Source organism: Strix uralensis, chromosome 21, assembly GCF_047716275.1.
Source record: "Strix uralensis isolate ZFMK-TIS-50842 chromosome 21, bStrUra1, whole genome shotgun sequence".
NCBI lineage: Eukaryota > Metazoa > Chordata > Aves > Strigiformes > Strigidae > Strix > Strix uralensis.
In genome coordinates this window covers 10,682,038-10,709,902 of record NC_133992.1, presented here as the reverse complement: position 1 = coordinate 10,709,902, position 27,865 = coordinate 10,682,038, and the positions used below count along the sequence as shown (strand labels likewise).

Sequence of the window (27,865 nt, the reverse complement as noted above, 5' to 3'; positions counted from 1 at the left end):
TGGGGAGGGGGCAATGACATTTCAAAAAACATGATCTTGAATTAATTATTAACTGAGTGAAATGTTGGTGGTATTTCTGTTCACCTACAACAGAAGCCAAACGCAGTTTAATCCAGAATCATTGGCATCTATGGTTTGCTGTTTGTTGTCATAGAAGCTATGACTATTTTAATATGTTTTTTTGTTTTGCTATTTTCCGGAACAGCTTTTAGCCAAGAGAAAACGTAAGTAAAGCAAATATAGAATTTGCTGGAAATGCTACTTGATTGTTGTCCTCTGTTTTAGGGAAATAGATACAGAATTTAAGTAGAGCCAATGCAACAGGCACTATTGAAATGGATGTGTTTTCACTAGTATGTGGGACTAATGCTAGAAAAAGAACTGAAGCTTCTGGAATTGCTCTATTTGCTACCAGAAAAAGAGGTAGAGTCGTCATCTTATGTGCCACAAGATAAACATGCAAAAAAGTTAAGAAGTAAAGCTGGTGCTCATTAGCTTTTCTATAGTGCCTGAAGACAGATACTTTGCTACAGGCTTGATGAAAGCTCTTACTTAAACATGTGTTTTACAAATATACTCACTGGCGTTTTTTTGATTCTTACATGATAACAATGGTATGTAGAAAGCAGCCAACTAAGTACTTCTGGCATTTCAGAAAAAGAAGGTTCCCATATATCAAATGTTTAGTTCAATGGCACTTTATACGTATTTTAGATGCATTGTGTGGTCAGGTACTAAAGCCTGGCTTGTGCTTTTGTGGAGTGATGCATGCTTCAGTTTGTAGAGCACTGAAGAAATTAGAGTAATCCTGCAAATATTTATGCACATTTGCCTTTACTGTATGTTGCCCCATTCATTTCAGTAAGAACTTTACTGTGGGAAAACTACACAAGTGTGCTATTTGGAAGGTTAGTGTTTCAGGGTTTGATTTGGCAAAAAGAATAATTACTGCCCCATAAATAGCCTGTTGTAGTAGACATGCTTTTGTGTGTCTACCAAATCAGATCCATAAACGCTACTTAAGCTGTTATTTAGTAATGTTACATGACAGTTTTTGTAAAAATTATTCTGACTGGGGCTCTGCTGTTTTAACTAGTGTCTTAGAATAACTTAGCCTGATTATCTTGTTTGCTTTAACAGTGTGCACTTAAGTGAATTACAAATGGAAGTGAGAAATCTGAAAGAAATATAGTTCCATTACCCTTTAATTGTTTTATGTTCCATATACAGATATGTCCTTACAGCACCAAAGATCTTCCGAGTTGGAGCATCTGAGAAAGTTGTAGTTCAAGCTTTTGATTATGAGAAGGAATTTACAGTCAATATTGCCATAAAAAGCTTTCCAGATAAGCTTGCTGTTTATTCTTCTGGCCATATTTCTTTAACTCCAGCCAACAAATTCCAAGATGCTGTAACTTTAACAGTAAGGAATTCAGACTTTTGTTGCGGTGTTTTTATTGTCATGTTTAGTTATAACTGTTAAAAAAATATTGTAGTAAGTTTTCAGTTGTTTAAACTGGGGACGGAAGCCTAGCGTCCTGATTTCTCAGTTTGCCACGTAGTTTATTTCATTTGAGTTTGTCTGAAATTGAAATTACATTGGATAAGATTAGTGTAGAGGAATGACACCAAAATGAATCATGCAATCAAACTATTTTAGAAACATTATCATAATTGCATAACTTTAAAAAATAAGGGAGAGAATGGAGAAGTGTTGAAAGTAGATATGTCAACTGAGTGTTCAGAGTAAGCCAAGATGTAACTAAACCGAGGTTCAAGAGCTGGTCTTGTTTGTCAGTGAAAAGCTCCAAAGGGGCCCAGATTTCACCATAAAGCTTTATTTAACTCATTTGCTTGAAGCAAAGGGTGCAGGAAGCTGGATAGATTTTTGCTGAACGCTGATAACCATGAAGGTTTTACTTGAGGTGATGCCTCCCAGGAGGTGCTTCTCACCCAGTTTTCCTTTTCAGCCAGAATAGCTATTTCACCAGACTACCAACCACAGCAGCAACTCTGGCGTGGCCAGGATTCATCACGTGTATAAATGGAAGTCTGATAATTTGTACTCTTGTAACCTCATAACTGGGCTTTGCACTTTGCTATTTTAATTCTGGACATAAATAAAATGCAAAATTTCAAAATATCTGTTTGTAGCTTAATACTCCAGACCATCATCTATGGTGTAAGCAAGAATAAACCCTTGTGGGTGTTGATGTTTTTATTTAAAGATAATTAAGAGCAGGATAGTAATTGCTATTCAGATGCTCTTCTCAACAAAAAATACTGTAGGAAGAAAGTATTTTAGTATTCTTTTAAAATCTTTATTTCATTTGCCCTAGATTCTACCAACAGATTTACCAAGAACAGAGAATTCAGTCAAGTATGTGTATTTGGAAGCTGTTTCTCCACATTTTACGAGATCAAAAAAAATTCCTGTTTCCTATGAGAATGGGTTTATTTTTATTCATACAGACAAACCAGTTTATACTCCTGATCAGTCAGGTAAATAATGCTTATTTCTCTTGGCTGTTATTTAATTTTTAAAGTCTGTTGACTTTGCCAAGGAATTAGGGTTTAAATGTCCTTTAAGCTCTTGATTATGTTATGTTGCCATCGGCTGCTATTTAATTTTTTAATCAGCAGAATGATATTTTGAACTATTTGATCATACGGTAGAAATTAATCACTTCTCCTGATATCCTCTCAGTTGCTGCCCTCTACACCCTAAATGACTAGTCCTAATGGCACAAAGAGTGAAAGATTTTCTTGGGAAGATGTTAAAAATATGGTTTGGACACCACACTGACAAAAAGTCAAAAGCATTCTGTAAATACTAAAAACTTCAAAAATTAGTAGCGATAAAAGGTTGTTTTTTGAGGTTTCGGTTTTGTTTTTATAAATCTCCATAATGGTATGACTTTGAGATTTATTGTAATAATTCTTACAGTGAAAGTCAGGGTTTATTCTCTGAATGAAGAACTGCAGCCAGCTCGGCGAGAAACTGTCCTAACTTTTGTGGTAAGTTGTAATTGAATTTAATATTAATATTCTGTAGATCACAAAACCAGTAAGTTTACTTAGATGATAAATCAGTAATGCAATCGATATTTAGTAAAACTGTTAGATGTTTTTGCAGGTAGCCAGACATCTTTTAAAAGATCTAAAAATGACATTGCACAGTTGGATAGAGGTTTTCAAGTCCCAGATCTGAAGTTGTTACAGAATGGAAAAGAAGAAAAATATGAATTATCTTTTAATATCTGGGAAAAGGATTTTTGAGGGAATTTTAATAGTATATGGTTTTCACACTGTTTATTTTATTTAACATATAAAAATAATCAGTATTTATTACACTATTTTTTAGCCTTTAACAATAGGCTTGTTATTACAGTAACCTTTTAGCAATTTTAAGCATTGTGTAGTAACAGCTTTTAATTGTTGGAACTGCAGTAAAATGTTTTATCAGCATTTCAGTCTGAGCTGTTTCTAAAAATGTGTTTGCGAGCTGTGAAATGGGTAAAACTCTTGGAAAAATACGTTGCAGCCAGGCTTCCTCTGAAATCACACAGTGAAGATTTTCCTTTTGAAGAGTGATCTGTAACTGGTGATTCTTTCCTGTCTAATTTAAAGGATCCTGAAGGAGTAAAAGTGGATATTATAGAAGAAGAAGATTTTACTGGAATAGTTTCTTTTCCTGACTTCAAGATTCCTCCTAATCCTAAGTAGATTTATTTAATACTTTTTGAGATTATTAACATAATACTGCCTTTTCTTAGAGACTGTCAGAATGTCTTTTGCTTAAGACGCAGAGTGTGCATGACTTGAAACTTGGAGAGTTCTAACATTTCACGTAGCGTGTCACTATGGTATAAATAAGGAACCTAGGACCAAGTATTCTTCTTATCAGTTGACTTCCAAAGTAACATTTGTCTCCTAAAGCTAAGTGGGAAGCTTACTCTGTGTTTTCAAATAGGTGACATACTCTCACTGGGATGAGAGAAAGTGAGGAGATACAGCATGTGAAAGTACTGGTGATAAAACTGAAATTAAAGAACGGTTAGTGGTAGGTTTGTCATGATCAGTTAAAAAGGAAGATTAATAAAAACTAAAGCTTTCTACTCTAGAGATAGAAATGGTGTCAAAGATGTATTGATTTCAACGAGGGGAAACATTCATATTTCATACATATATTCATACAAATCACCAGCATTTTTCCACTAACAGCAGCATACAAAATAAATATCTCTTCAGTTCTCCTTTTAGTCTTGAGAGGGTGCTGAAGATTCACTGAGTTGGCAGAAGAATGCAAGCAGGTGTTTGAAAAAATCATTTTTGACTGATTTACTTTTCATTAGGAAATTAGCATTAATTTCAGTCTGAGTAAAAATTAATTTTGTATCCTCCTTGAAACTGTCAACAGCAGACTTGCATAATTTTTATTGTGGTGCTATAAGGCAGAAAGATTGTAGGAATTGATTTAGTTATAAATGATTATGTAAATTGCAGTTGTGCTCTAGTCAGAGAGAGAAGGACCCTGATAGAAGTCTGTGTGAGTCCTTTTGAGCATTTTCTTGGCTAATATATGGAAAGAAGCTAGCAAATAATGTCTTAATGACCCTGGTTATATTTGCAGTCTTCAAAATGTGTCACTGCTTGTAGCTATATAACAAAAAATTCTGATGATAGTCATAATATAAATAATGACATCTTCTTTTCCAATTTATTTCAATGATTTAACATAAGTTTCAAGTAATTATTGAAATATCAAAGCAGAATCTTCTCAAAGTATTGAACATGTGCAAAAACTTGGTGCAGAATTTTTCTCTCTAAATAATCAACATGAAATATGGTTAAGTAGTAGTATTAATTTTTGTCTTTGACTTTAATTTTCTTCTTAAAAATGTTTGATTGTTGGCATTTCATAGGTATGGAATTTGGAAGATTGAAGCCAAGTATAAGAAGAATTTCATAACCTCAGCTGTTGCACAATTTGAAGTTAAGGAATATGGTAAGGTGTGCCCAGACTGTGAACCTTCATTTTTGTGTTTTTTCAGTGAAATTTATAGACAGCTATACAGTACAGAGGAAGAAAATGCAGAGATGCCTGAGGTAACGTTGGCCTGCTTGTACACGGCAGTGGGATGCAGTGTAACACCAGGTGGCAATGTCAGTTCAAGCTAATCAGTCATATTGGTGTAAGTCTGTATTAATACAACTTGCCTCTAAATAGGGTTATTCTTTAGTATGCTGGGTCATCTTGACATAGTTGCACTGATATGGAGCCAGGGCAACTGCAGGTAACTTAGGGCTTTAGAACTTGTGCTTCACTGTGGACAAGCTGACAGCTGTATTTTGGGGCTATAATATTGTAATTCAAATCATTTGAAACCAACATGATTCTTTGATGGCTATACAGAGGTGTCTTTCTGAGTACCTGTGGCTTAATGTATAAAAACACATCTAAGTGGCTTGCTTTTCTATTCAATTTTCAGCAATGCCAAGCTTTTCCATCGTCATAGAGCCAGAAAGTAACTTTATTAGCTCTGATAAATTTGAGAACTTCAAGATTGTTGTGAAAGCTAGGTAAGGAAATTTGGCTTTGATTTCTAAATATGTGTGTATCTTGTCTTCTTTTACATGAGGATCGATTCTCCCATGGCCAGAAGTTTCCTCTGTTACTTCCTCAAGAAGCCCCATCATCACAACCCTTTCTGCTCTGTAAAAGAACTAAGTGACCCTTTTCTAAAATCTTACGAAGTGATTACTTTTCTATAGAAGTGTTTAAAGCTACACAGCTACTGTTTTCTATCTCTTGCCTAGGAAACTGCTCTTCTCCAGAAACAAATGCTTTGTTGCAGCTGTTAAAATAATCTTAAAAGCATTTATATTGTTTTTTTCTCAGCTATTTTTATAATAAAAAGCTTGCAAGTGCTGATGTTTTTTTTCGTTTTGGAGTAATTGAAGAGACTGGAAAAAGGATGATGCCTCATGCAATGCATATAACTAGGGTAAGAAGCAGCAAGCCTAGTCTGTGTAGATTTCCTATGCTTAGTTCAGGACTGATCCAATTCCACTGAAGTTTTCCCATTAAATTTCATAGAATCACAGAATGGTTTGGGCTGGAAGGGACCTTAAAGATCATCCAGTTCCACCCCCTCCCCACACCTGCCACTATCCCAGGTTGCCCAAAGCCCCGTCCAACCTGGCCTTGAACCCTTCCAGGGAGGGGGCAGCCACAGCTTCTCTGGGCAACCTGTTCCAGTGTCTCACCACCCTCACAGGGAAGAATTTCTTCCTTGTATCTAATCTAAATCTCCCCTCTGTCAGTTTAAAACCGTTACTCCTCATCCTATCCCTACATCCCCGATAAAGAGTCCCTCCCCACCTTTCCTGTAGCTCCTTTAAGCACCGGGAGGCCGCTCTCAGCTCCTTAAGCACTGGGAGGTCTCCCCAGAGCCTTCTCTTCTCCAGGCTGCACAATCCCAGCTCCAATTTGATGAGAATGGGTCCCAGCTCACAGTTTGCACTGACTATTCATTGTCAACTTTTCCTGTGTAACACTGTCATCAGGGACACTGAAATGCACTTTAAAATGAAAGCTCAGAGGCAGCATCTGAGGCAATGTCATTTCACTCTGGTTCAGTTACTCACTTGAGCAAACTGTGGTTGAAATGTCTATGAAATAGTTTTTATACTATCTATTGCAGGAAAAAGAAATGGAGACAAACAGATCAAAATTATGCTGATGTATAATGGGGAGGCTGTTCTCCACTAATTATCCCTCCCCTGTTTAGTCTGGCCTTTTTGATTTAGTCATTGAAGAATGATAAAAAGCATTACCCTTCCTCATTTAGTGAGGATATCTCTGTGTTATTCCTACCTCTTTTTGGGTCTGCATGCAGTCTGAAATGTGTGCCATTCATTGATTAATTATCAGTGATTTTATGGAACTAAGAAGTATTCTTCGTTAAAACATCTCCACCTTTGATTTCCTCTGAAAATAGACAATGAACAGAAACATGCTGAGTTAGAATTTGGGTGTAGTGTATCTCTATATTATTTCTAAATTATTGACTATAAAATATTGATTTATATTTCATTTCCAGATTGAAAATGGAGTTGCTGAGATCAATTTTAACAGTAAGAAAGCAGTGAGTTTTATAGGGTTTCAAAGTCTAGAAGAATTGGATGGGTCATATTTATATATTGTGGCATCAGTGTTGGAGTCTACAGGTAAGTTGCTTTTTAATTGTTTTTTTTATTTTAATATATCTGAAAATGTAAACAGAACTAGAAAGAGAACTTCTATGGATAACTTTCCTAGTATCAGACTTCCTTTAGTATTCAGAAGCCCTTCCAAAAACTTACAAAGAAGACCAGCCCATCTGTCACTGCAAAAATGTTTAGGGATTCAACTTTTTTTTTTTTTTTGCTATTTGTTTTCACAACAGTGCTAGGAGTTGACTCTTTAGATGCAAGGACTTCACTGTACCCAACAGGCTGTGCTGCGCTTTGAAGGCAAGTGGAGAAAACACAGGCTCTAGGATGTGATTATTAAAAGGGGTGTAATATTTTGTTAGGTGGCCTCAGTGGTGAAGCAGAATTTGCTGGAGTAAGATTTGCTGTATCTCCTTACAAATTGAATTTGATTGCTACTCCTCTCTTTGTGAAGCCTGGACTTCCGTTCTTCATTAAGGTTAGTTAACATAAGCAGTATTGTTGCACATTACCACATAAAACCCATAATGCAGAAGCTTTATTCTTTTTTGTATGTATTACTGTAGGTCTTAACACATTTCTAATTTCCATTGACCTTTTACATTTTTTTTGAACTTGCTATTGTAGAAGAAGCTTAGCAGTTTGAAAGTTTTCTCCTTGAAAATGTCACCATACATATAAGAAATGTTATCTATTCTGATGAACAGGTGCAGGTGAAAGATACAGTAGATCAGTTTGTTGGAAATGTCCCTATAACTGTCACTGCAAAATCATTTAGTGAGCAAATGGATGAGACTGAGTTGATATCAGAGGGTGCAGAATCTGGGAGAAGAAAAACAAGCACAAATGATGGAACCGCTTTGTTTATTGTTAATATCCCATCCAATAGCAAGATGTTGGAGTTTCAAGTGAGTTAAATCGTTCCATTAATTTATTTCTTCAAGGGTTTAATTCTGTACTTTTACAAATGTACAACACTAATGGAAAGATTTTACACTCGAGTTTATAAACTTAATGAAATGCAGGTGCTATAATGAAATGTTACTTCTCTATCAAAGTCGTTATTAAATTGTTCTGAAACAAAATATCCTAACTTGTCACATTTATTTCATAATAATTATTAAACAAAAAACCTAAATGAATTGTGTGAAAACAAATCTCTGAGAGTGCTTCCCTCACTATGTAGGGAGACATACCATTAACTTTTTTGGCTCTATTTATGTACGTGCTTCTACACTACCATTTTAAATTTCAGTTGATATTTATAGATCTTCTTATTAAAGAAAACAGAGTTGTAAGTTGGCTTTTATTAATCTTTCTGAATGATACGTTGCAAAATGCTTTTAATGTTGTAATTATTTGTTTTTTTAGGTATACTTCTGTACTTAAGCTAGTCAGACGTTGGGACACAGGGGTTTTGTTTCCTCCTTTTACTAAAGAACATTTCAGACATTTTATTATCTTTTCAGGTAAAAACTGCAGATCCACATCTTTCAGATGAAAACCAAGCAAGTAAAACCTATGAAGCAAAAGCTTATTCATCATTAAGTCAGAGTTACCTATATATTGGCTGGGCTTCAAACCACAAAATACTACAAGTAGGGGATTTAATAAATATTAATGTATATCCACGTAGTCAGTATATTCATAAAATACATCACTACAGCTATTTGGTAAGTAACAGATGTTTCCACAGGAAAATATTGAATTGTGATTTAATATATGTCCATAGATGAAAAACTTCAACAACCAAGAAGTAGCATAGAATACATGCAGCTCAGACAACCGCTCCTTCCGTATGCGATCTGTCAGTCTTACAGTAAAAAATTGTTAACATTCTCATGTTTAAATTATATATTAAGTCTCCATTGTTTTGAATTCTCATCTGACATAGACTGAGATTAAGAACAGGTAATACTAGTCTCAAGAGCTATTTCAGGAGTTGAAATACAGAGGAAGAGAAAGATGCGCAGAGACAGCACTTCTTTTTAGGGGAGGAGGGAGAGAGCTACTTTCCCTTGAACTAAACCCACTGATCCCAAATGCATTTTTATGTGTGTTGGATTATATCTAAATGCAAGTAATTATTACATGTAAGAAATATATTAAATATAAAATTTGACTTTTTTATTCTCCATCGTTTTTCTATTCTAGATCACGTCTAAAGGGAAGATAGTAAGCTTTGGAACTCAGGAGAGAATTAAGGATTTGGAATATGAGCATCTAACTTTTCAGATAACCCAAGAAATGGTCCCTTCAGCACGTCTTATTGTTTACTACATAGTCATGGGAGAAGAAACTGCAGAGTTAGTAGCTGATTCAGTTTGGCTGAATGTGGAACAGAAATGTGGGAATAGTCTGGATGTAAGTAGTGAAATAGGCACTAAAATTTGTGGGTGGGCATTCATTTTATGGTCAGATTTTGAATTGGATTTACACAACTTCTTTAACACTTCCTTGACTTATTAAAGTGTCTGCCTTCAGATGGAATTATTTTGGAACAGTGTGCTTTTAAAATTACCAGTATTTGTTTTCAATTTGTAGATTAAGCTGCAATCAAGCAAAGACACACTGAAGCCAGCAGAAGTTGTATCGCTTAACATGAAAACACAATTCAGTTCCTTTGTTGCTTTGTCATCTGTTGACAAGGCAGTATATGGGGTCACAGGAAGAGGAAAGAGAGCAATGGAAAAAGTTAAGTAGTAGCCACAAAAGAAAACAAGTTGCTATTTGTTTCATGTTCATATTCAGAATAGCTATTACATGTCATGCATTCAGTAAGCCTGAAAACAGGCAGAAGAGCAATTCAATCCGGAATAAAAGTTGCTGGTTTAAATCTGACTGTTCAAAATTATAAAAAAAAATAAATGTACAATATTTTGATTTCCAGTAAAAGTAAATTGTGGTTATAAGGCAGATCTGAACTGCCATATCAGAACTCTTCAGTCTTGGCCAAAACCAGGTTGCAGTGCTACAGAGACTACATTATTCTCCTTAGTTCTTCCTATAACCTTTTCAGGTTATATTTTTAAGGCATACTGGTAGAATGGTATGGCAAATGCTGTTATGTTCAGTGGGTTATAGAGGTTTTCAGTCCTTGTAGAATTTTAAATACTTGTGTATGTAAGTAAAACCTACATATCATCTGTCACTGAAAGAACTTCATTCCTGTGACAACAAATGGCAGCTTTTTAATACTTCAGAACAGTCAGATACAAAATACATAGAATAAGAGTAGGAGAATACTTTTGCACTAACCCTCAATCATGTGAATCTGTTTTGCAGCGCTATTGAATTGGTTTTAAACAAGCTAGTCTGAGTATCAGAACTGTTATAAACATGTTAGTGGAGCACTCCACCTTGGTTTGTCTCCATGACTCTGACTGATGTGGGCTACAGAAAAGTGACTGTGTTGGTGCTGGTGCTTGAATTAGCTCAACTATTGCTAAATGGTATTCTTCAGTGTGCTGTGAGGACATCTTCCAGACTAAAGTGGCCTTTCTGCAAGTCTAACTCTCATTCATTGTATCATATATTCCACATTTAAGTTAGCTGCTAATGTGTTTTTTCCTCAGGTAATGCTACATTTGGAAAAGAGTGACCTTGGGTGTGGTGCTGGAGGAGGACGGAACAATGTTGATGTATTCCGAATGGCTGGGCTTACATTTTTAACTAATGCAAATGCCGATGATTCAAATGAAGCAGGTATATTCCTTTGTTTTAAGCATGAAATTGTGGATTTTCTTTTCTGAAATATTTCATTGTGACACTCAGTTATTATGCTGGAATTTAATTAAGTTAATAGGGAATGCATATACTAATGATTTTTGAGGGAGGAAAACATTATGACTTGTGGATTAACGTACTGTAATTGAAATGAAAACACTTTTGTGTAATTAAAATAGTAAACAGAAAAAGCCTCCCAGATTTGGAATGTGATTTTATGGAATTATTTTTAAGTGGACTGTACTATTACAAAAAAGGTCATGTCTTTTGTACTTATTTTTTAAACAGGTGAAACTTGCAATGAAGTTTTAAGAACCAAACGGTCTGACTTTGAGGATCGGATATACAAAGAAGGTGTTTAAAAGATTTTTTAAAGTGTATAATTATAAAAAAAAAATCACATCCATTAGAAATCAAGAATCTGAGTGTTTGCTTACCACTTTTAATTATTGCTATTAACGTAGTGGAGAGACTGACAAGTAATGGAAGATGACTTTACAGAGGACCCCATCTATAAAGGCTCTTAGCCATATGCTGAATTTGAAGTTGGCAAGATTTAAGTACACACTGAAAATATAGCATGTGTTTAAGATCTTTTCCTTTTCTGAAGAGAATCAGTACTACCATATAGCAGTCTTTCCCAGTGACTACCTGCCAGGGACCAAGCCTGTCAGAAGAACCTTTGACACTTAAATCTTAAAATGTAATACAGTTCCTCTTATCTAATTTATATTTTTAATTCAGAATACTAGTGATTAAGTGTGTGTCACTAGCTTTTGAAAAATGACAAGTTGATGTTCACCCTCAAATCTGTACCTTCACTGAAATTCTGCAAATTTTAAAAATACATTCGGTATAGTGAGTTAAGATGCTTTTGGAAATAAAAACTTCATCTCAAGGAAGGGAATTATTCTATTATTATTTCAGCATCCAAATATGTACATCCAGAAATTAGAAAATGCTGCATGGCTGGAGTAAAAGCATATCCAGTCACTGAGACTTGCAGGGAGAGAGCTCAGCGAATTCGGAGTAATGAAAAGTGCATTTCCGCATTCAGAAATTGCTGTGAATTTGCAAACAGACTGCGGGAGGAAGAGCCTAATAAACTTCTAATATTGGCGAGAATGCGTAAGTACGAGAGCTTTAACTCTTCCCGTGGACACGTGGTGAAATGCTCCCAGCAGAATATGGGTAAATATAGAGGTGATAGTTTTGTTAATGCATTAACCCCTCCCTACTACCTGCCAGGGTTATTCCAGAAAGAATTTTGCCAGTCTCCAAAGACCTTGGTTGTATACCCCTAAAGAGGGGGAGGAGAGCAGTTCTTTAGTTGATTAAGGACTACATTCTATTCACCCAGATTTAGAACAAGCAACACTGTGAGATGAGAGCATCATTGCCTGTGAAGGCGTCGCTGAACTTGAATGCTAAATTTGAGTCAGGCCCAAAACAGCCAATGGGTAATGTCTCAGGAAAGAGCAGTGGGAGTGTGAAATTTCTTCTCTCCCCATAATTGCTTGTTAACTAGTTAATCTGTCTGGATATTGGACAGGTATTCACATGTGTAGATAGATAAGGTGGGATTAACACAGGCTTTTGATGGAGGGTATTCATATACGTTTTTTTCTTGTATCGGGACTAACCTGAGGCAAGTAAGCAGAATACAGTATCACAAAACAAAAAGATAATGATTTTGAAGCCTTTGGTGGAAGGCTGTTGGCAGGTGTTTCAGTTGTTGGGGTGTTTTTTTACTTTATTTACGTTCTTCAGATTTTGAGGCTTTCTTGGAACTGGATGAGGCAGAAGTTCGTAGCTACTTCCCTGAAAGCTGGTTATGGGAAGTTCACCAAGTTTCTCCAAGGTACTACTTTTCTCAAATCATTTACCAACATTTGACTTAGTCATCAGTTTTAGAGAAAGTAAACGCTAAAATTGAGGTAAATTGGGTATCCTTAGGGGTACCCGAGATGTGTGCTAAAATGCAGTCTTATACAAACAAACTATTCCTGCCATGTTTCCCTCCATGCAGGTGCTGTCTGGTGCCCAGCTTGAGTCAGTTTTCCTTTCACTTCCGACCTCGCTAAACACCAGCTTCTGTAAAGTCGGCTGAAACCAAGTTTAGTCGAACAAAAATCCAGAAGTCCTGTTTTCTAAATATGCTGTCGTATCTTGTCTTATCTAAGTCTCTCTTAGATACAGGAGTTGCTCTGGGCATGTACTGTCTTTGTGTTGATGAGCTGTTAGTGTTAACAGATAGATAATGTATAAATGTGCTAACACTTCTAAACACAGGTCAAAGACACTGTCTATCACCTTGCCTGACTCACTGACTACCTGGGAGATACAAGGTGTTGGCATTTCTGATAAAGGTAGGTACTGCAACCTAATTAGATTGTAGCTAAAAAATTAGGGAGCTTTTCTGTTTGGATTTTGCAGAACCTGTCATTGCAGTTCTAAATTGTTCATTGCATGTTCTAAAATGTTCATTTTCTGGTTGATAAACAGAAAAAGCATGAAAATACATATTTTAGGGAAAGAAAATGACTTCATTTCTTGTTATGAATGTAAGCGGCTGGGAAAACAAAGCCTGTCTTGTGTTTGACAGCAGCCCGTAATAAATGACTAAGAACAAATAGTGAGTGACTCTTCCCTGGCACAACTTTACCATGTCCAGCTCAAGGACTTGAAGAGAGGAAGAAACAAATTTTCCGATAGATATGGTAGCCCAAACAGAAAATTTGTTTTTCATTTTGGGGAGAAGGAGACGCCCAAAGGACTGGTATGTCAGCAAGCATTGTGTGAAGAGCAACTTGGAACAGGAAGCAAGAGCCTGGTCGCTTTTAAAAAAGCTTGGACAGTTTCAAAGTACATATTGCAAAATAAGTCATCAGTAAAGGTGGCAAGTATGTGAAGACTTTTTCAAACATGTTCATCAGAAGGGTGGATAAAATAGTGTGCTTTTGTGTTTTTAATTTTCTTAGGCATATGTGTTGCTGCACCATTGGAAGTGCAAGTTGTGAAAGATATCTTCCTGAGCATTCATGTTCCTTATTCTGTGGTGAGAGGAGAACAAATTGAGTTAAAAGGATCCGTTTATAACTATAAAGCTTCTGCAATTAAGGTAATCTGTGGTTTTACTGAGTTCTATGGAAAGATTAACATAAAAAACTTAAAAAGCATTCCCCCTACGAGTATCCAGTATAAACAGATCCTTGGATCAGATTGCTCCAGTCCTTCAGCTAGTGTTAGGTGTGTTCTACATAACTATGTAACAATGAATTTAATCCTTAATTGTTTCATTTCCAGCCATTCCACTGATTACAATGTTGTTATGCTCTTGCCTAGCAGCTTTGTTCCTGAAAATTAAAATACAATTTTTCTATTGCAATTGTTTGGACGCAGTGTCAAAAAGTGATGGGATTTTTGGAATGGTCTGTTCAGAGCTCACAGATTACATTGTCTAGGAATTTAATATAAAAGGATTGTTTTTAAGGAAATATGTAAAACAAGTGCAAAATTACTATTGAAAAAATGTGAGTAAATTATGCAAAGGTATGTGTATGAAGCAGGTATGTGTTTGAAGCCTTGTATAGTAGTTCCCTGGTGTTGCCAATGAACATTTGTTAGTGTGTCTGTAGTGCAAGTAATAGTAATTCCAAAGGTAGTAACACTTGCTTATTGTAAGTAGAAAAGTAGTACTACAGTAGTAGAATGCTCATTATAGTATTTCAGTGGCTTTAATATTTCTCTGGTGATGTACCTGTCATGGAGGTGAAACATTTAAAATCTTTCACCATTTCAGTTCTGTGTTAAAATATCAGCTGGAAATGGAATCTGTTCTTTTGGAGATTCTGCAAGTACTGGAGCGAGGACACGCAGTTGTATTTTTAAGAATCTAGATGGCGGTTCTTTGTCACCCATTACGTTCAAAATACTTCCTTTGGAGTTAGGTCTTCACACTGTCAACTTTACATTGCTGACAGCCAGGAACAGTGAAGTTGTGGTTAAAACTTTACGTGTAATGGTAAGAAAAGAAAGCAAAATGTTTGTTGTGTTTTGTTCAGTCACAAGGAATAAAAATATATTAAATCAATATATAAATATTGCTTTATTTTAATGTTATTATAATTCAAAATATTACATGATATCATTGAATTAATTGAGGTGTATGCAGTGCAAAAATGCATGACTTGAGTATTTGAATACGCACATTTTTAAACTGTGATTATAAGAATTGTCAGAAAGATTATGTGTATAATAGATTATAACTTAGTAAGCAAGGAGAATATTCTAAGTTACATGGTTTGGATTTTCAACTGCTTAAGCATGCCTCACTGAAAGGCACTTTTTTGTAATTTTATACTTTCCTAAGCTTTTACTTAAATAATCTGTTAAATTTCCTCAAGAATTTTGGGAGATAGAACACTAGCTTAAAAATACGTAGAACAGATGTAGAACAGTTAAGTAAAACTCAACTACAGAGAAGGATGTAGAAAGCAAAAATGCTATAGTTTTAAACTGTTGTTCCAGCTAATATTAATCAAACGCATTTTCATTTTCTACTTCTTTCCTCTTAACAATTTCAGCCAGAAGGTGTTAAGAAAGAACTTCATGCAGGTTTCACTTTGGATCCACAGGGTCTTTATGGTAAGAGAATTGATCATATATGTCTTTGTTTATTTTTTTATATTCTTGATTCATGATGATCAAGTTTTCTGTAATGTGAAAAAATTGGCACTTCTCCTTACTGAAATATTTTTCATATGTCCCTTCCAAGGATTTCCTGTCCATTCATTGACCAACAAATCCATTGCAAAATAGCTAAAATTCAAAATAGCTATATTCAAAAAAATACATGGATTAACTTCTTAAAGAAACCTTTATATGTGTCTTTTACTATGATACAATACTAAGCTTTCCTCAGTGTGCTTGAAAGCCAGTTAGCAGGTGCTTTATTAATGAAAACAGAATACGTTCTCACTTAACCAGAGATTGATCTGAAACCACAAAGTTTAGGTCCAGATCAGATTTTTTCTTAACAAAAAAGGCAAAAGAAAGATTAAAGTGTTTGCACCTGTTATTTTTCAAAGGTTGATACTATTTGCATGTGCATTTTCTGACTTCTCAGATAGTTGTAACTTTGAAATCTGGCTATTACATCTGAATCATCTATTGGTTTAGATTATGCAGTATGATACATATACTTTTTCAATTATAGGCTCACTGAAGAGGCGACAAGAATTTCGATACAAAATCCCACTAAATCTGGTCCCTAAAACAAAAATTGATAGAAATGTCAGTGTAAAAGGTAAATTGAACCGAAACTTTCAGTCTACTGTATATATACTTTCTGTATATATGTTCCTTTTCTGCTATTTCTTATTCTTTTGTTTAAATTTATCTGAATTTATTCCTAGGTTCTCCTTTTAAGAAAAGGCTTTGCAATCACCTTTTTTTGTGTAAAATTTTAAATACTTCATATAGAACGATTGCTTATAAGTATCAGTCAGATTTTGCCCTTGGATTCACTTTCATGATCTCTCATTTAAATAAATGTTGGGTTTTTTTCTTTCTACAGGACATATTATGGGTGAAGTGATTGCCACAGTCCTCAGTCCTAGTGGTCTTAGTGTTCTTACTAATCTGCCAAAGGGCAGTGCAGAGGCAGAGTTGATGAGTATTGCCCCGATATTTTATGTATTTCGGTGGTTGGAAGAGTCAAATAACTGGCATTTACTGGGTCCTGAAACCTTAACTTCAAGAACTCAAATGAGGAGGAAGATGAAAGAAGGTAGAAAAATATAGCTTCTTCTCTTGCTTCAGAGTTGTAGAGGTGCATAAACTTTGCTGAATGAGAAAGAGAATATATCTGAGTGAGCAAATACAATGTTAATATAAATCTCTTTTCATAACTTATTTTCTGCTTAATATATCCCTTAGGAATTGTGAGCATCTTGTCATTCAGAAATTCTGACTTCTCATACAGCATGTGGAAGAATGGACAAGCTAGCACGTGGTGAGTTAAAAAGGACTTTTTATTAGAATGGATGAAGAAGGCTTGTTTCACTCCTTTGCTTCCATATTATAACTGGTTTTTAAAGATGATAGTTTCTAGTAAGCATGAGAAGTGAGCTCGATGGTAGAGCTCAATGGTGCTTACAACTTTGAATAATATTTTTCGATTCCTTGCTTTCACTTGCTAAATCTTGTTTATGTCCATAGTTCACACCATTACAACCAAGTTGGGCCAATGGTTAGGAGCAGACATACCTGAGATAATTTGTAAGATTTTGCTCAGTTCTGAAACCTCTTCTTTGGGCTTGGAATTTTACAAGAGGACTGTGTTAGACCTTGGTTCCCTGCAGAAGGCAAATGCTCAGGCAAAGTTTGCACCCCAACTTTGAAGAAGGAAAGCTAAGTACAGGGACCTGAGCAAGGGCAAAATAGACATACCTCTTCTTCACACAAATATGGTGTTTAAAGGCTATCAAACAGGAGGGGTAGTACTGTTCATGGAAAACAGAATCTGCTGTTGAAAATCAGGCAAAATGCATAGTCACTGTCTTGCCTTTCAGAATGGCAAATGCAGCTGGCTTATAGAAGGAAGGAAGAAGATTCTTCAAAGGCATCTTCCTTCAGTTCTGTGCATATGAAAAAGTAATCTTTTGGGAATGTAATGGGTTCATATCCTGAAACATGGAAATTGATCCTAGTTTTAAATTATCTGAGTAATTATTGCCCATTTATTAAGTTAAATTTAAAATTCATCTGCAATACTTTTTTGAACTTTGGGAGTGTGTAGCATACCTAAATCATAAATAGTGCAAATTTGTGTTTAACCTCTAAGAATGTGGGTATCTGCTAATTAAAACAAATATCATCTGTTTGATTTCGTTGGCAGGTTGACAGCTTTTGCTTTAAGGGTTCTTGGAGAAGTTAATCGATATATAAATCTTGATCAAATTTCTATTTGTAATTCACTTCTGTGGTTGATTGATAACTGTCAAATGCCAGATGGGTCATTCAGTGAATTTTCAAATTACCAACCAGTGAAACTACAGGTATGAAACCCAAACATTTTCTGGGCATATTGAAGTCCCCAGGAGATAATGTGTTTTAGGAATGCAAGATATTCTAGGCTGCATTTCACCAGAACACCTGTTCAAGACAATTTTGCTAGATTGGCCTTTTTCTAAATTCATTTAAAGAACAGCACAATCTTGCAAACCTTTCTGTTTTCCCACTAAAAGTAGTTGCTTGCCACTTCTTAATATTTAGAAAAAAAATAATGTAGGTTGATTTTACAATATAATAGTCCGGGCTTGCCAATAATGTTACATATTTTGGTCTCTTTTTTTACAAATAAGCTATTACCTTCAAAAGACTCAACATATTTTCAGGTTAAACCAAATTGTTATTTCTTACAGGAATTTCTATTTGCTTCCTCACCTAAACTGTAAAAAGTTCTGTTTACTTAAAATAACTGTTTTTCTTTTTAATTATATTTACATATTTTACTTTGTAGGGTACATTACCTAGAGAAGCTAAAGAAAAATCTTTGTATCTCACAGCATTTTGTGTTATCGGAATTGAGAAGTCAATTAAAATATGTCCTACTCAGGTAAATGATATTTTTATTTCTGCCAGCAGTCATGTTACAGGATTCTAATTTCTTCCATTTTCTTTAACATTTGTTCAAGGAAATCAAGGGACTCTTTTCAGTTTCAAAGATTAAGATTTATTTGCTTTGTTAGTCTTTGTCTTTCAAAATCAGTAAAAGAACAATGATGAAATTCTGGATCATTTTATTATAAGATACATTGTAGTAGGTATTATATATACCTATATTGTCTTGAGAGATGTGTTACTTTAAAAAAAAGCCTAATAGATGTAAGCTCTAGCCTGTTCATCTTTTCAGAAAATCCATGATGCTAAAAACAAAGCAGGAGATTATTTGATGAAAAATGTGCGGTCTGCTCAAAGCCCCTTTACTATGGCAATAACTTCATATGCTTTAGCTCTTGTGGATTTGAACCATGACTCTGCACGATCGGCGTTCTCTGCACTGAAGAAGGAAGCATCTGTCATAGGTATTACTAAATTCTCTCAGAGTCTGTACTGTGGTTGGCTCTCAGGCTCCTCTTTTAGTATTTTTAAATTCTCTAATGTGATGGCACCACTTGGAGAGCATAAGTGAATTTTTAGTCTTGTGTGGTCTAGTATGTCTGATAGATTGAATCCTGCCTTCGGCTTTTCAAGAGCACAGTTTCCTCAGCAGTGTACAAGTCAGCCAGGTGCCTGTCATTCCCACTGTACCCCGTTTGTTCTAGCTATAGGCTTTCCTTTTGTGCAGGTGTCTGTAGTGGATTGCTTTTGTCTGCCTCGTCGTCCTTAAGATGTGTCCACTCTCTTCCTTGGCTCAGAGTGGAATTTTTCACAATATTTGCCAGTGCCCTTACTTTGTGTTTGGTTTCCTCCTTAATTTCTCACTGGTTGATGAGGGACTTTGTAGTCTCTCATGAATGCTGTTCCTTTTTAGTGGATTTTGTCACAGGCAAGGGACTCAGACTGTTCTCTGCCAAGTAATGATTTCTACTGGAATAGAAAAGCTTTGTCTCATTTGTTGAAAGTGGCTTTAAAAAAAAAAAAAATCTGTATCCTATTTGCTTGGTCACTCTATCCCTGTTCAGGACCAGCGATATTTGGATATGCATCAGAGGCTTTGCATCAGGTCTGTTTATCATCAGTTTCTAATATATATGTCAGACTTACTAGTTCAAGAGAAGTGTATCTTCTTCTGTTAAATGCAGAGTGCGTTCCTCCTTTTCTCCTTCACCTCAGCAGGCCATACTTCACCTTGTGTAGTCTGGAGAGAGCTGTTGCTATGTTTCAATCTGAAACCTTCCTTTTATACTTTTGTAGGTAACCCTCCTATTTATCGTTTTTGGAAAGATACTTTCAAAACAGTAGACCAACACACTCCCAGCTCTGCTACTGCACAAATGGTTGAAACTACAGCATATGCCTTGCTTACTACTTTGCTAAGAGGGGACAAAAATTACGCTAATCCAATCATCAAGTGGTTGTCTGAAGAACAAAGATATGGTGGAGGATTTTATTCAACTCAGGTCAGCTTTTAAATATTTTGTTCTCCTCTTCAAGCACCAAAATCTAAGACATCTTAAGAGGGCAATATCATTAGATGACCACATTGACAAGTTCAATGTCTTATGTATGGGGTTAGTATCAAATGACTCTTGCCATGATGTTCTTTGTCTGTGGGAAACACAATTTCTTTTCATGAAGTCGATTATAAATAGAAATTTGTAAGCTGATTCCACTGACTTCAGGTCTGCTGAATGAAAAGAATCAAGTTTTTTATTAAACAGAGTATTTAATTTCATGACATGATGTTTGTTCTCGTTTTCCACAAAAATGGAACACGGTGTAAGAAGGTATGCATTTTTTCATCGTAAAAACTCTGTTAGTATGCAGGAACAGACTAAAAGTCAAGTGAAAGTTTCCAGATTTCTAATACACTATCAACTAGTCATACTACCTAGAATTTTCCAATTCTTGCAACCTCCTTTTTTTGAATTATTAAAAATCTGTGAGGAAACTGAGTGCTGTGTTTGTTTATTGCTATTTCCTTGCTTCCTTTTTAGTACTTGCATGCATTTTTTTAAATTGCACAAATAAGTCTATGAGTACAGTATTAAATACATTACCACCATGTTAAGTGTAGTGTTGCAACCCTGCTAAGCTGTTTAGCTAGTAATGGTTACCATTATTTGTAATCATGTGTAAGTGGAAGAAAATAAATTCCTTTGTAATATGTTTTCACTTCTTTTTAATTTCTGGAATTAATTCCTTATAATTGATTTCTGTCAGGACACAATTAATGCCCTTGAGGCCTTGACTGAATATGCCCTTCTTGTCAAACGGCTTAATTTGGACATGGATGTTAAGGTAGCATACAAAAACTATGGAGAACTTCAAGTGTTTAAACTGACAGAAGATAATTTCGTGGGAAGAAGTATGACAGTGAGTGAATAGTATCGCTTTTGCAAAGTGAAACCAGAATCTTAGCAACTTGTTAAATAATTATTTGAACTTTAAAATTGCTACTAAAGCAGGTTTTTCTTTTAATAAACTGGTAGTAATTTGGTATAGCAAATGTTTAAGGACTTTGCTTATCTGCTAAATTTAATGCATTTGAATATTCATTTAAATTTAGTATCTCTACTTGTTCCTATGAAGCTTTTTTGTAGAATCTGTTTGTAGCATCAGGCCTTAATATGTATTTAAAATATAGAAAAGTAGATCATCTGACCTGAAGTGTTGCTAATAGCACTACCTTTAACTTTGGTTTAACATCAATCCTTTAGGTACCTTTGGATGATGACATATATGTGAGCACTGGAAGCAGCACTGGCATAGCTACAGTAAATGTAAGCACGCAACCAATTTTATAAAATGGAATCTCTGGTTTGTTAACATCATTGTGGAAAAAGAAACTGAAATTTCTCATTAACTGTTCCATTTGTTCCCCTCACCTTTAGACTGAAGTGATATGGATGTCATTATGGCTATATTTTAGATTAAGTCCAAGCCATTGTATGACTTATGGCTAATGAGAGAGAAGTTGTGAAGTTTCTTCCTTTACATTGGAGGTTTTCTGTTCCATAAATCTAAATAGATGATCAACTTAGTTTTACTGCTCATCAATTATTAGTGTCTCTGCTTAGACAGCCAAACAGAGAAGACCCAAATTAGTGATCAATTTTGAGAAATTGCTCAATTCTCTATTATTCTGGTGTCTACTCTTAGTTTATTAAGCAATGTCATTGAAAAGCTGTTTTCCTGCAATATTTAAAGGAATGCTTTTTGCGTGCCTAAATATTAAGCTGTTGCCATGATATATTTCTTCTAATCTTTCATAGCCTCTTCTAGCATCAACCTTAATAACATCTGAAATGTACATATTCTTGTGTACCAGTGTTTATATTCATAAAATATCAGGAGTTGTTAGGATGATATTTTTAGTCTTGTAAAAATGACCAGGAAGAGTAGTGTGGTTTTGCTCAAGAATTCCCAATTCCTTCTGTGCTTATCATTTATTTACTCTGTTTTGTGTCCATCGAAACTAATCATGCTGTACAGACTTGGTTTTACTGGTATCATATTCTCCATATTATGAGTGTTCACATTTTTTTTGTTGCCAGTTTTGAGGATTGCTCACTGCTTCTGTTTTGTCTAATTTATTTGTATGTGTGTAGGTGAGGACAGTGTATAACACAATTGGTACTTCTGAAGAGTCATGTAACTTTGAATTGAAGATTGTTCCAAAGAGAGATGATGGTAAAGGGTTTTGAATATTTCTACTGTAATACACTCAGTGCAAGGGAGGGAGGAAAAAACACCCTACTTTGTTTAACAAAGTGTTTCTTATTAAGAATGAAACTGTAATAAATTCTGCCACTTTCTAAATGCAAAAGCTGGAAAAGAAATTGCTGGAAGCCTTTTTAGCCCCTCTTGAAATGATTGCCTTTTTGTGAATAGAATTAATTTGTAATGTATTTCTCTTAGGTGCATTTTTACTCATTCATAGAAGAGTTTTTGCAGTTGAGGGAGTGAGGAATACAAACTTCTAGCAGAAGAAAGAATTATGAGGGGGGATGGGTGGGGGTTACAGTGAGTTCTATCTCTACAAGGTACTGAGAGTCTTGGTCCAGTCACAACAGGGTATATAATCACATTCTGAGCTTTTGCCATGAAGTACTTTTAATAACACAAGTACACAATAAATACATTAAGCATTAAAGCTGTCATTTCACTTGAATTATAAAAGAAGTATAATGTTATTTGTTCGTGGCTAGACAATGAGTTTCTATAAAAATAACCACCAAAACAATATAAAGAGTTATCTTTCAATTATGAAAATGCTTTATGAGAATTTTGGATTGCTGCTTCTGAAGAGTTACAAAATTACTTATTTGATTCTACTTGATATGAAAAGGTTACACAAGAGAAGAGGGGGAGCCGCTTGGGCGCCTAGAGGCTTGTGCAAAGTAAGTACAGCTGATGTTGGTTGGTGGGTTGCTTTTTTCCCCCACTGATTGAGCCAGTGTTTTACATTTAAAGGTTTCATTTAACTAAATGCTGGTTCTAAATGTCCTGGATTTCCTAACGTTCAACATTCCTCCTTGCAAAGGTGGAATTCCCAGCTGACCCATTAAGGAATTGGAGCAGTGCGAAGCAAATGCACTTTGGGTCTACGTATGCATTATGTAATTAATCTAAGAATGTTACAAAGGCTTTCTGGTCACATATTTACATTACATTTATTTTATTTTTTAAGAGATTAAAAAGTTTTTGTTTGTAATAATGACACCTGGTCTTCTAATCTTCTTTTCTTCCTATTTCTTTGCTTTTATTCATGTGTATAAACAAAATTAGAGCCAAAGGTCATGATCTCTTTGGGAGGGAGTTTTTCTTTAATTTATGCATGGGTTCTCCTGAAACATAAGTATTAAGAAAAGCTTCTCTATGCATGATATCAGCATAAATCGGAAATTACTCCTTTGACTATTTTGGGTTTACTGTGGTCTAAATGTTGATAGAATTTTTTCTTAGTTTTTTTTGAGATCACATTTGAAGATTTCTTTTTAATTTCAGTTATGTTTAACTAATATTATTTTTCATCTATTTTAGGTACAGGCCCAGCATGAGAGAGCCACGGTCAGGGTCTGCTCATGCTGTGATGGACATAGGTCTGGTTAGTGGATTGGAAGCAAATACAGAAGACTTATCTACTGTATGTATTAGAGAACTTTTTTCTTTACTGATTTTTTTTTTTTGACAGAACTGTAATATTTACTGTTCATCTTTTTCTGTTAGAGTAGTAGTGCAGATTTATATCATTAGATCCTCATTGCTTCTAAACACTTCTCATACTATTGAGAATAATCTACTGAGGTCTAGATTATGGATTTTTGATAGAGCCAGAAGCTAGACATCTAAAGTTTGACGTCTAGGCTCCCTCTGTTGTTAGTGGAAAGACAGAAGCAGAGAGAGCGTGATTGTCTGTGTTAGGGTAGTGTGAATCAACCTCTGGAGATGCTGTATCTGCTAACCATAAGGGGAACACACCTAACTGTGGTGGATAGAGTCTGTGAACTGAATCTTAACTGCAGTGCTTGTGTTCATCCAGCTCCTATTGACAAGCATGCAAGTTTTAGTTAAAGGCAATTAGAGTTACACTTACAGGATTTAAATAGGATACTATACATGGACTCATGTATTCTTTTAAGGATAATTAGCTCTTTAATTCTTTATTATTTTCATGGAACGAGTAAAAGCGTAATTTCCTTAAAAGAAAACAAAAAACCCCAAGTGAGAGTATGAGCATGATTAAGAGGCAACCCTAAAATAAGGGTTTTTACATCTCAGTATTATGTTAAAGCTACTGATTACAAAACCTTCAAGATCATCCAAAACTGTTTAACTTGTATAAAAGATTTTTCTTTGTTTTTTTCCCCTACAGCTTGCAAGTGGAGTTGATCAGTTGATAGCAGACTATGAGATAAAAGATGGGCATGTTATTCTGCAGATAGACTCTGTATGTTACCCTTTTCCTAACTGTAAGCACTACTTTAACTCTTCAGAATAATTTTGTTTTCCTTCAGAGCTCCTTAATTCATGTGTCTTTCACATAGGTGCCAGCTAATAATTTTCTCTGTGTTGGGTTCCGGATAAGTGAGCTTTTCAAGGTTGGAATGCTAAATCCTGCCACATTCACTGTATATGAATATCATGCACCAGGTATGTGTTCCATGTCTTCAAATCCATGTTTCTTTCTTAACACTTTATTCCTCCTTAAAGACTATATTTTTCTTTCTTCAACAGCTTTTTAATCCTTGTTATTTTAAGCTCAGGTAACTTTTGACTCACAAAGTTTCAGTGATGACTTCTTGGGCTTCAGTAGTCTTACATATTCATTATTTCTTTTTGGATCTTCTAGATAAAAGGTGCACTATGTTTTATAACCCCTATGGAAATGAAAAACTTGTGAGATTGTGTGAAGGAGATGAGTGCAAATGCATGGAAGGTAAACTTTTTTAAATATGTTTTCCCATTTTACTTGGTGGGAAAATGCAGCATAGTGCTTTGGACAAAACCACACTAAACACAAGGAAAAGAAATCCCCCTAGAACACAGCTGTTGTCCTCTCCGAATTTTACATTTAAAAAAAAAAAAAAAAATCTAAAAATGTGTGTGGTATGATCATGGATGTCTGACTGGATTAAGTTCAGGTGATTGAGGGTGTTATTTTGTATATTAAATATTCATTGTACCAGCATGCAACCCCCTAATTATGGTATTTCTGAGTTAAAGTAGATTATCCCAAACAGGTAAATGTTCATGATGTTTTATTTGAGGACATGTGATGACCTTGTCTTAACACTGGCTTTTTTCTTTCTCAATGTAGTTGAGTGTAGTAAAGTACAAAGGAGACTGGATTGGTCAATAACTGCTGAGAGCCGGAGAGAAGCTGCATGCCAGAATGATATTGCGTATGGTAATATGTGAATTGTCATTACCTATTTCACGTGCTCTGACTGAAATGTTTATTACTGCTGCAAAACATTTAGTTCCAATTAGATCTGTAGTGATTAAAATATTCAGTAGGCTTGACAGTGGCATACAGTGTGTGAAGGTGATGTATTGGAGCAGAGAGGAGTAAGCGCTGCCCATACCCTCTACTGAATTCAAGTCACATAACCAGGGTTAGCGCACCAGTGAGCCTGACCTGATCAGTTCTGCTAATAAGCACTGTGCTTCTCGTGCTTGCTACCATTCTAAAATCATCACGTGGCTTTGGGGTCAGAGAAAGTTGTGGGGCATCAGATGGGAGCACAGGTAGAGCTTCCATCAGGTTAGAGCATGGGTAGAACTTGATGTTTCTTAGCCCTACAGTGTATAGCTATAGCTATCGTTTTCCCAGAAATTAGTACTGTAAAGGGACATTTTATTCTCCATCTGAGCATCTGTAAGAAATTTAGTATGTATTGCAGGAAGAAGGAGTAACAGAAAGTTTGGTTTGTGTTGTTCTGCAGTTTATAAAGTGAACATCTTATCTCGCAGTGAAGAAGGTTATTTTGTAAAGTATTCTGCAGTTCTTCTGGATCTCTATAAAAGAGGTGAGTGTCCTTTTCTTAATCCTTTTAACAATTTCTTTAGAGTAAAAGCTGTCTGGTTGAGACCACTGAAGCAGCTGACAAAAATCAGCAAACCTAGTCATTTCATGAGAGTAGAAAACCATAGTCTCAAATACAGCCTTTGAGAAATCTTTTATGCCCTGAGAAGGGCAGTCTGTCTGATGTCTTTAAACAGCTTTTCTTATTATAGCTGTTGTTAACAAATGTGAACTGTAATCAGTTAAATGTCTTTTATGTGACAAAACAAGGTGAACATATTCCATAATCAATTAATACAGTTGTGAGCTGCTGTTCAAGTGTCTCGTTCATTCCACAGAATGCCCTTCCTTACTGTATATACAGTGGTTGAAGTGGGGCAGTATGCAAGGATATGCCATGCCTTAACTTTTCTCAGGTTGGGTGTGTTTGTGCTTCTGGGAGAAGGCACTTTAGAATGTTCTTGCACACTTACTCTCTTACCTTTGGGAGAGGTAGCTGCTCGTAGGTTCTGTGGAACCGAAGCTGATATTCACGCATTTTTCCTCTGAGTTTAAGCACCCAATATTCCTTATAATTAGTATAATAAAAAATTATTTAATGTGCACGAGGCTTATTTACCAATCAGATTTAATTTAAATAATCTTTTACAAGAAACATGCTTTATATCCTCAAATTTTCATGTTATATAACTAGTGGCAAATAGGTCCCTTGGCTGTGCTGTACTGTAGAACATTTTGGTGTTTTTCTGTCTAATATATGAGTTACTGGAAATTCTCTTTACAAAATTTTCCAATTCTTGACATTCTACTTCAGGGCAGGCTTTTGCTCAAAAAAATAATGAAATAACCTTTGTTAAAAAGAAGAGCTGTACAGATGTTGAACTGATCCCAGGAGAGCAGTATTTGATCATGGGAAAAGAAGCCTTAAAGATAAGTGTTGGTTACAATTTCAAGTAAGTAATTACCATCAGAATATGCCAAGATTTAATCTTAAAGTGTGCTGTGAAGTGGCAAGTGTTTGAATGTAATAATTCTTACATGATGTATAACTGATTTAATTTTCTAAGTATTAGTTCGACCAGTAGTTACACAATGTGTCTTCAGATGTTTCAGGATTATGAACACAAAGCAAGCAATTTCATATTGTAATTCTCTTTCTGTTTGACATTTTCATCCTCGAATCTTAGCAGCAAATGATCATTTTCTGTTGTCTTCTTAGATTCCAGTACCCTTTGGACTCCAGCACTTGGATTGAGTGGTGGCCTTCAAACACAGCATGTGCCTTTTGTCAGGAGTTTTTAAACACAATGGAAGATTTTGCCGAAGATCTCATCATCAGTGGCTGTTGATTTACCCGGAGAATTTTAAAATTAAAAATATAGATCAAATCTCATATAAAGAAAAATAATCCTCACCTATTCAGTAATTCTTTCCCGAACTTAACATTTATTAATAGTCATCTTGAAAAATAGTCTTTGCTTGTATTTCCTAGCCATGTTCTTACAACATAATAATGTTCAAGATATGATTTTTAAGCTTGGATGGGACAATAATGTGGACTACTGCAAAGACAGATGAAGTGGATCAGCTGTAAAAACCAACACAGAAAGTACTGTCTTGTGCCAGAATAACACTTAGGAGCGTTAAAATCTGATGACTTATTAAAACATAACTCTTCATTAAAAAAAAATAAAAGGAGAAATAAAATTGTTTATCAAATAA

General features: G+C 35.2%; 1 protein-coding gene across 4 annotated transcripts; it reads left to right on the top strand.

Moving 5' to 3' along the window:
* The first annotated feature begins 102 nt into the window (after nt 1–102).
* Nucleotides 103–27,865, top strand: C5 (complement C5). 4 transcript variants are annotated; one of them, XM_074891219.1, is made up of 41 exons: nt 103–224; nt 1,231–1,423; nt 2,340–2,502; nt 2,948–3,018; nt 3,631–3,722; nt 4,926–5,008; nt 5,493–5,583; nt 5,903–6,008; nt 7,107–7,233; nt 7,581–7,696; nt 7,926–8,126; nt 8,688–8,891; nt 9,373–9,582; nt 9,763–9,912; nt 10,794–10,923; nt 11,233–11,298; nt 11,872–12,072; nt 12,715–12,805; nt 13,237–13,313; nt 13,926–14,065; nt 14,747–14,968; nt 15,531–15,591; nt 16,163–16,252; nt 16,523–16,735; nt 16,885–16,960; nt 17,846–18,005; nt 18,470–18,565; nt 18,863–19,034; nt 19,867–20,072; nt 20,836–20,988; nt 21,333–21,395; nt 22,224–22,305; nt 22,964–23,015; nt 23,659–23,761; nt 24,491–24,565; nt 24,663–24,768; nt 24,968–25,054; nt 25,436–25,525; nt 26,064–26,147; nt 26,958–27,096; nt 27,363–27,865. In XM_074891219.1, the coding sequence occupies exons 1-41, from the start codon at nt 160–162 to the stop codon at nt 27,490–27,492; spliced, it is 5,037 nt and encodes a 1,678-aa protein (XP_074747320.1). In that variant the 5' UTR covers nt 103–159; the 3' UTR covers nt 27,493–27,865. The 4 variants fall into 4 exon arrangements, 3 of the variants coding, with proteins under 3 accessions (XP_074747320.1, XP_074747321.1, XP_074747322.1); XM_074891220.1 differs by lacking the exon at nt 16,523–16,735; XR_012631834.1 differs by lacking the exons at nt 25,436–25,525; nt 26,064–26,147; nt 26,958–27,096; nt 27,363–27,865 and having other exon boundaries at nt 24,491–24,587; nt 24,968–25,007.

What these genes read in the sequence shown, in the direction of transcription:
- C5 (XM_074891219.1), top strand. Translation starts at nt 160, where the DNA reads ATGACTATTTTAATATGTTTTTTTGTTTTGCTATTTTCCGGAACAGCT. An exon ending in GAGGAGGAAGATGAAAGAAG is followed by an intron (nt 16,736 to 16,884) that starts GTAGAAAAATAT and finishes TATATCCCTTAG; the next exon opens with GAATTGTGAGCATCTTGTCA. An exon ending in GAAGGAAGCATCTGTCATAG is followed by an intron (nt 19,035 to 19,866) that starts GTATTACTAAAT and finishes ATACTTTTGTAG; the next exon opens with GTAACCCTCCTATTTATCGT.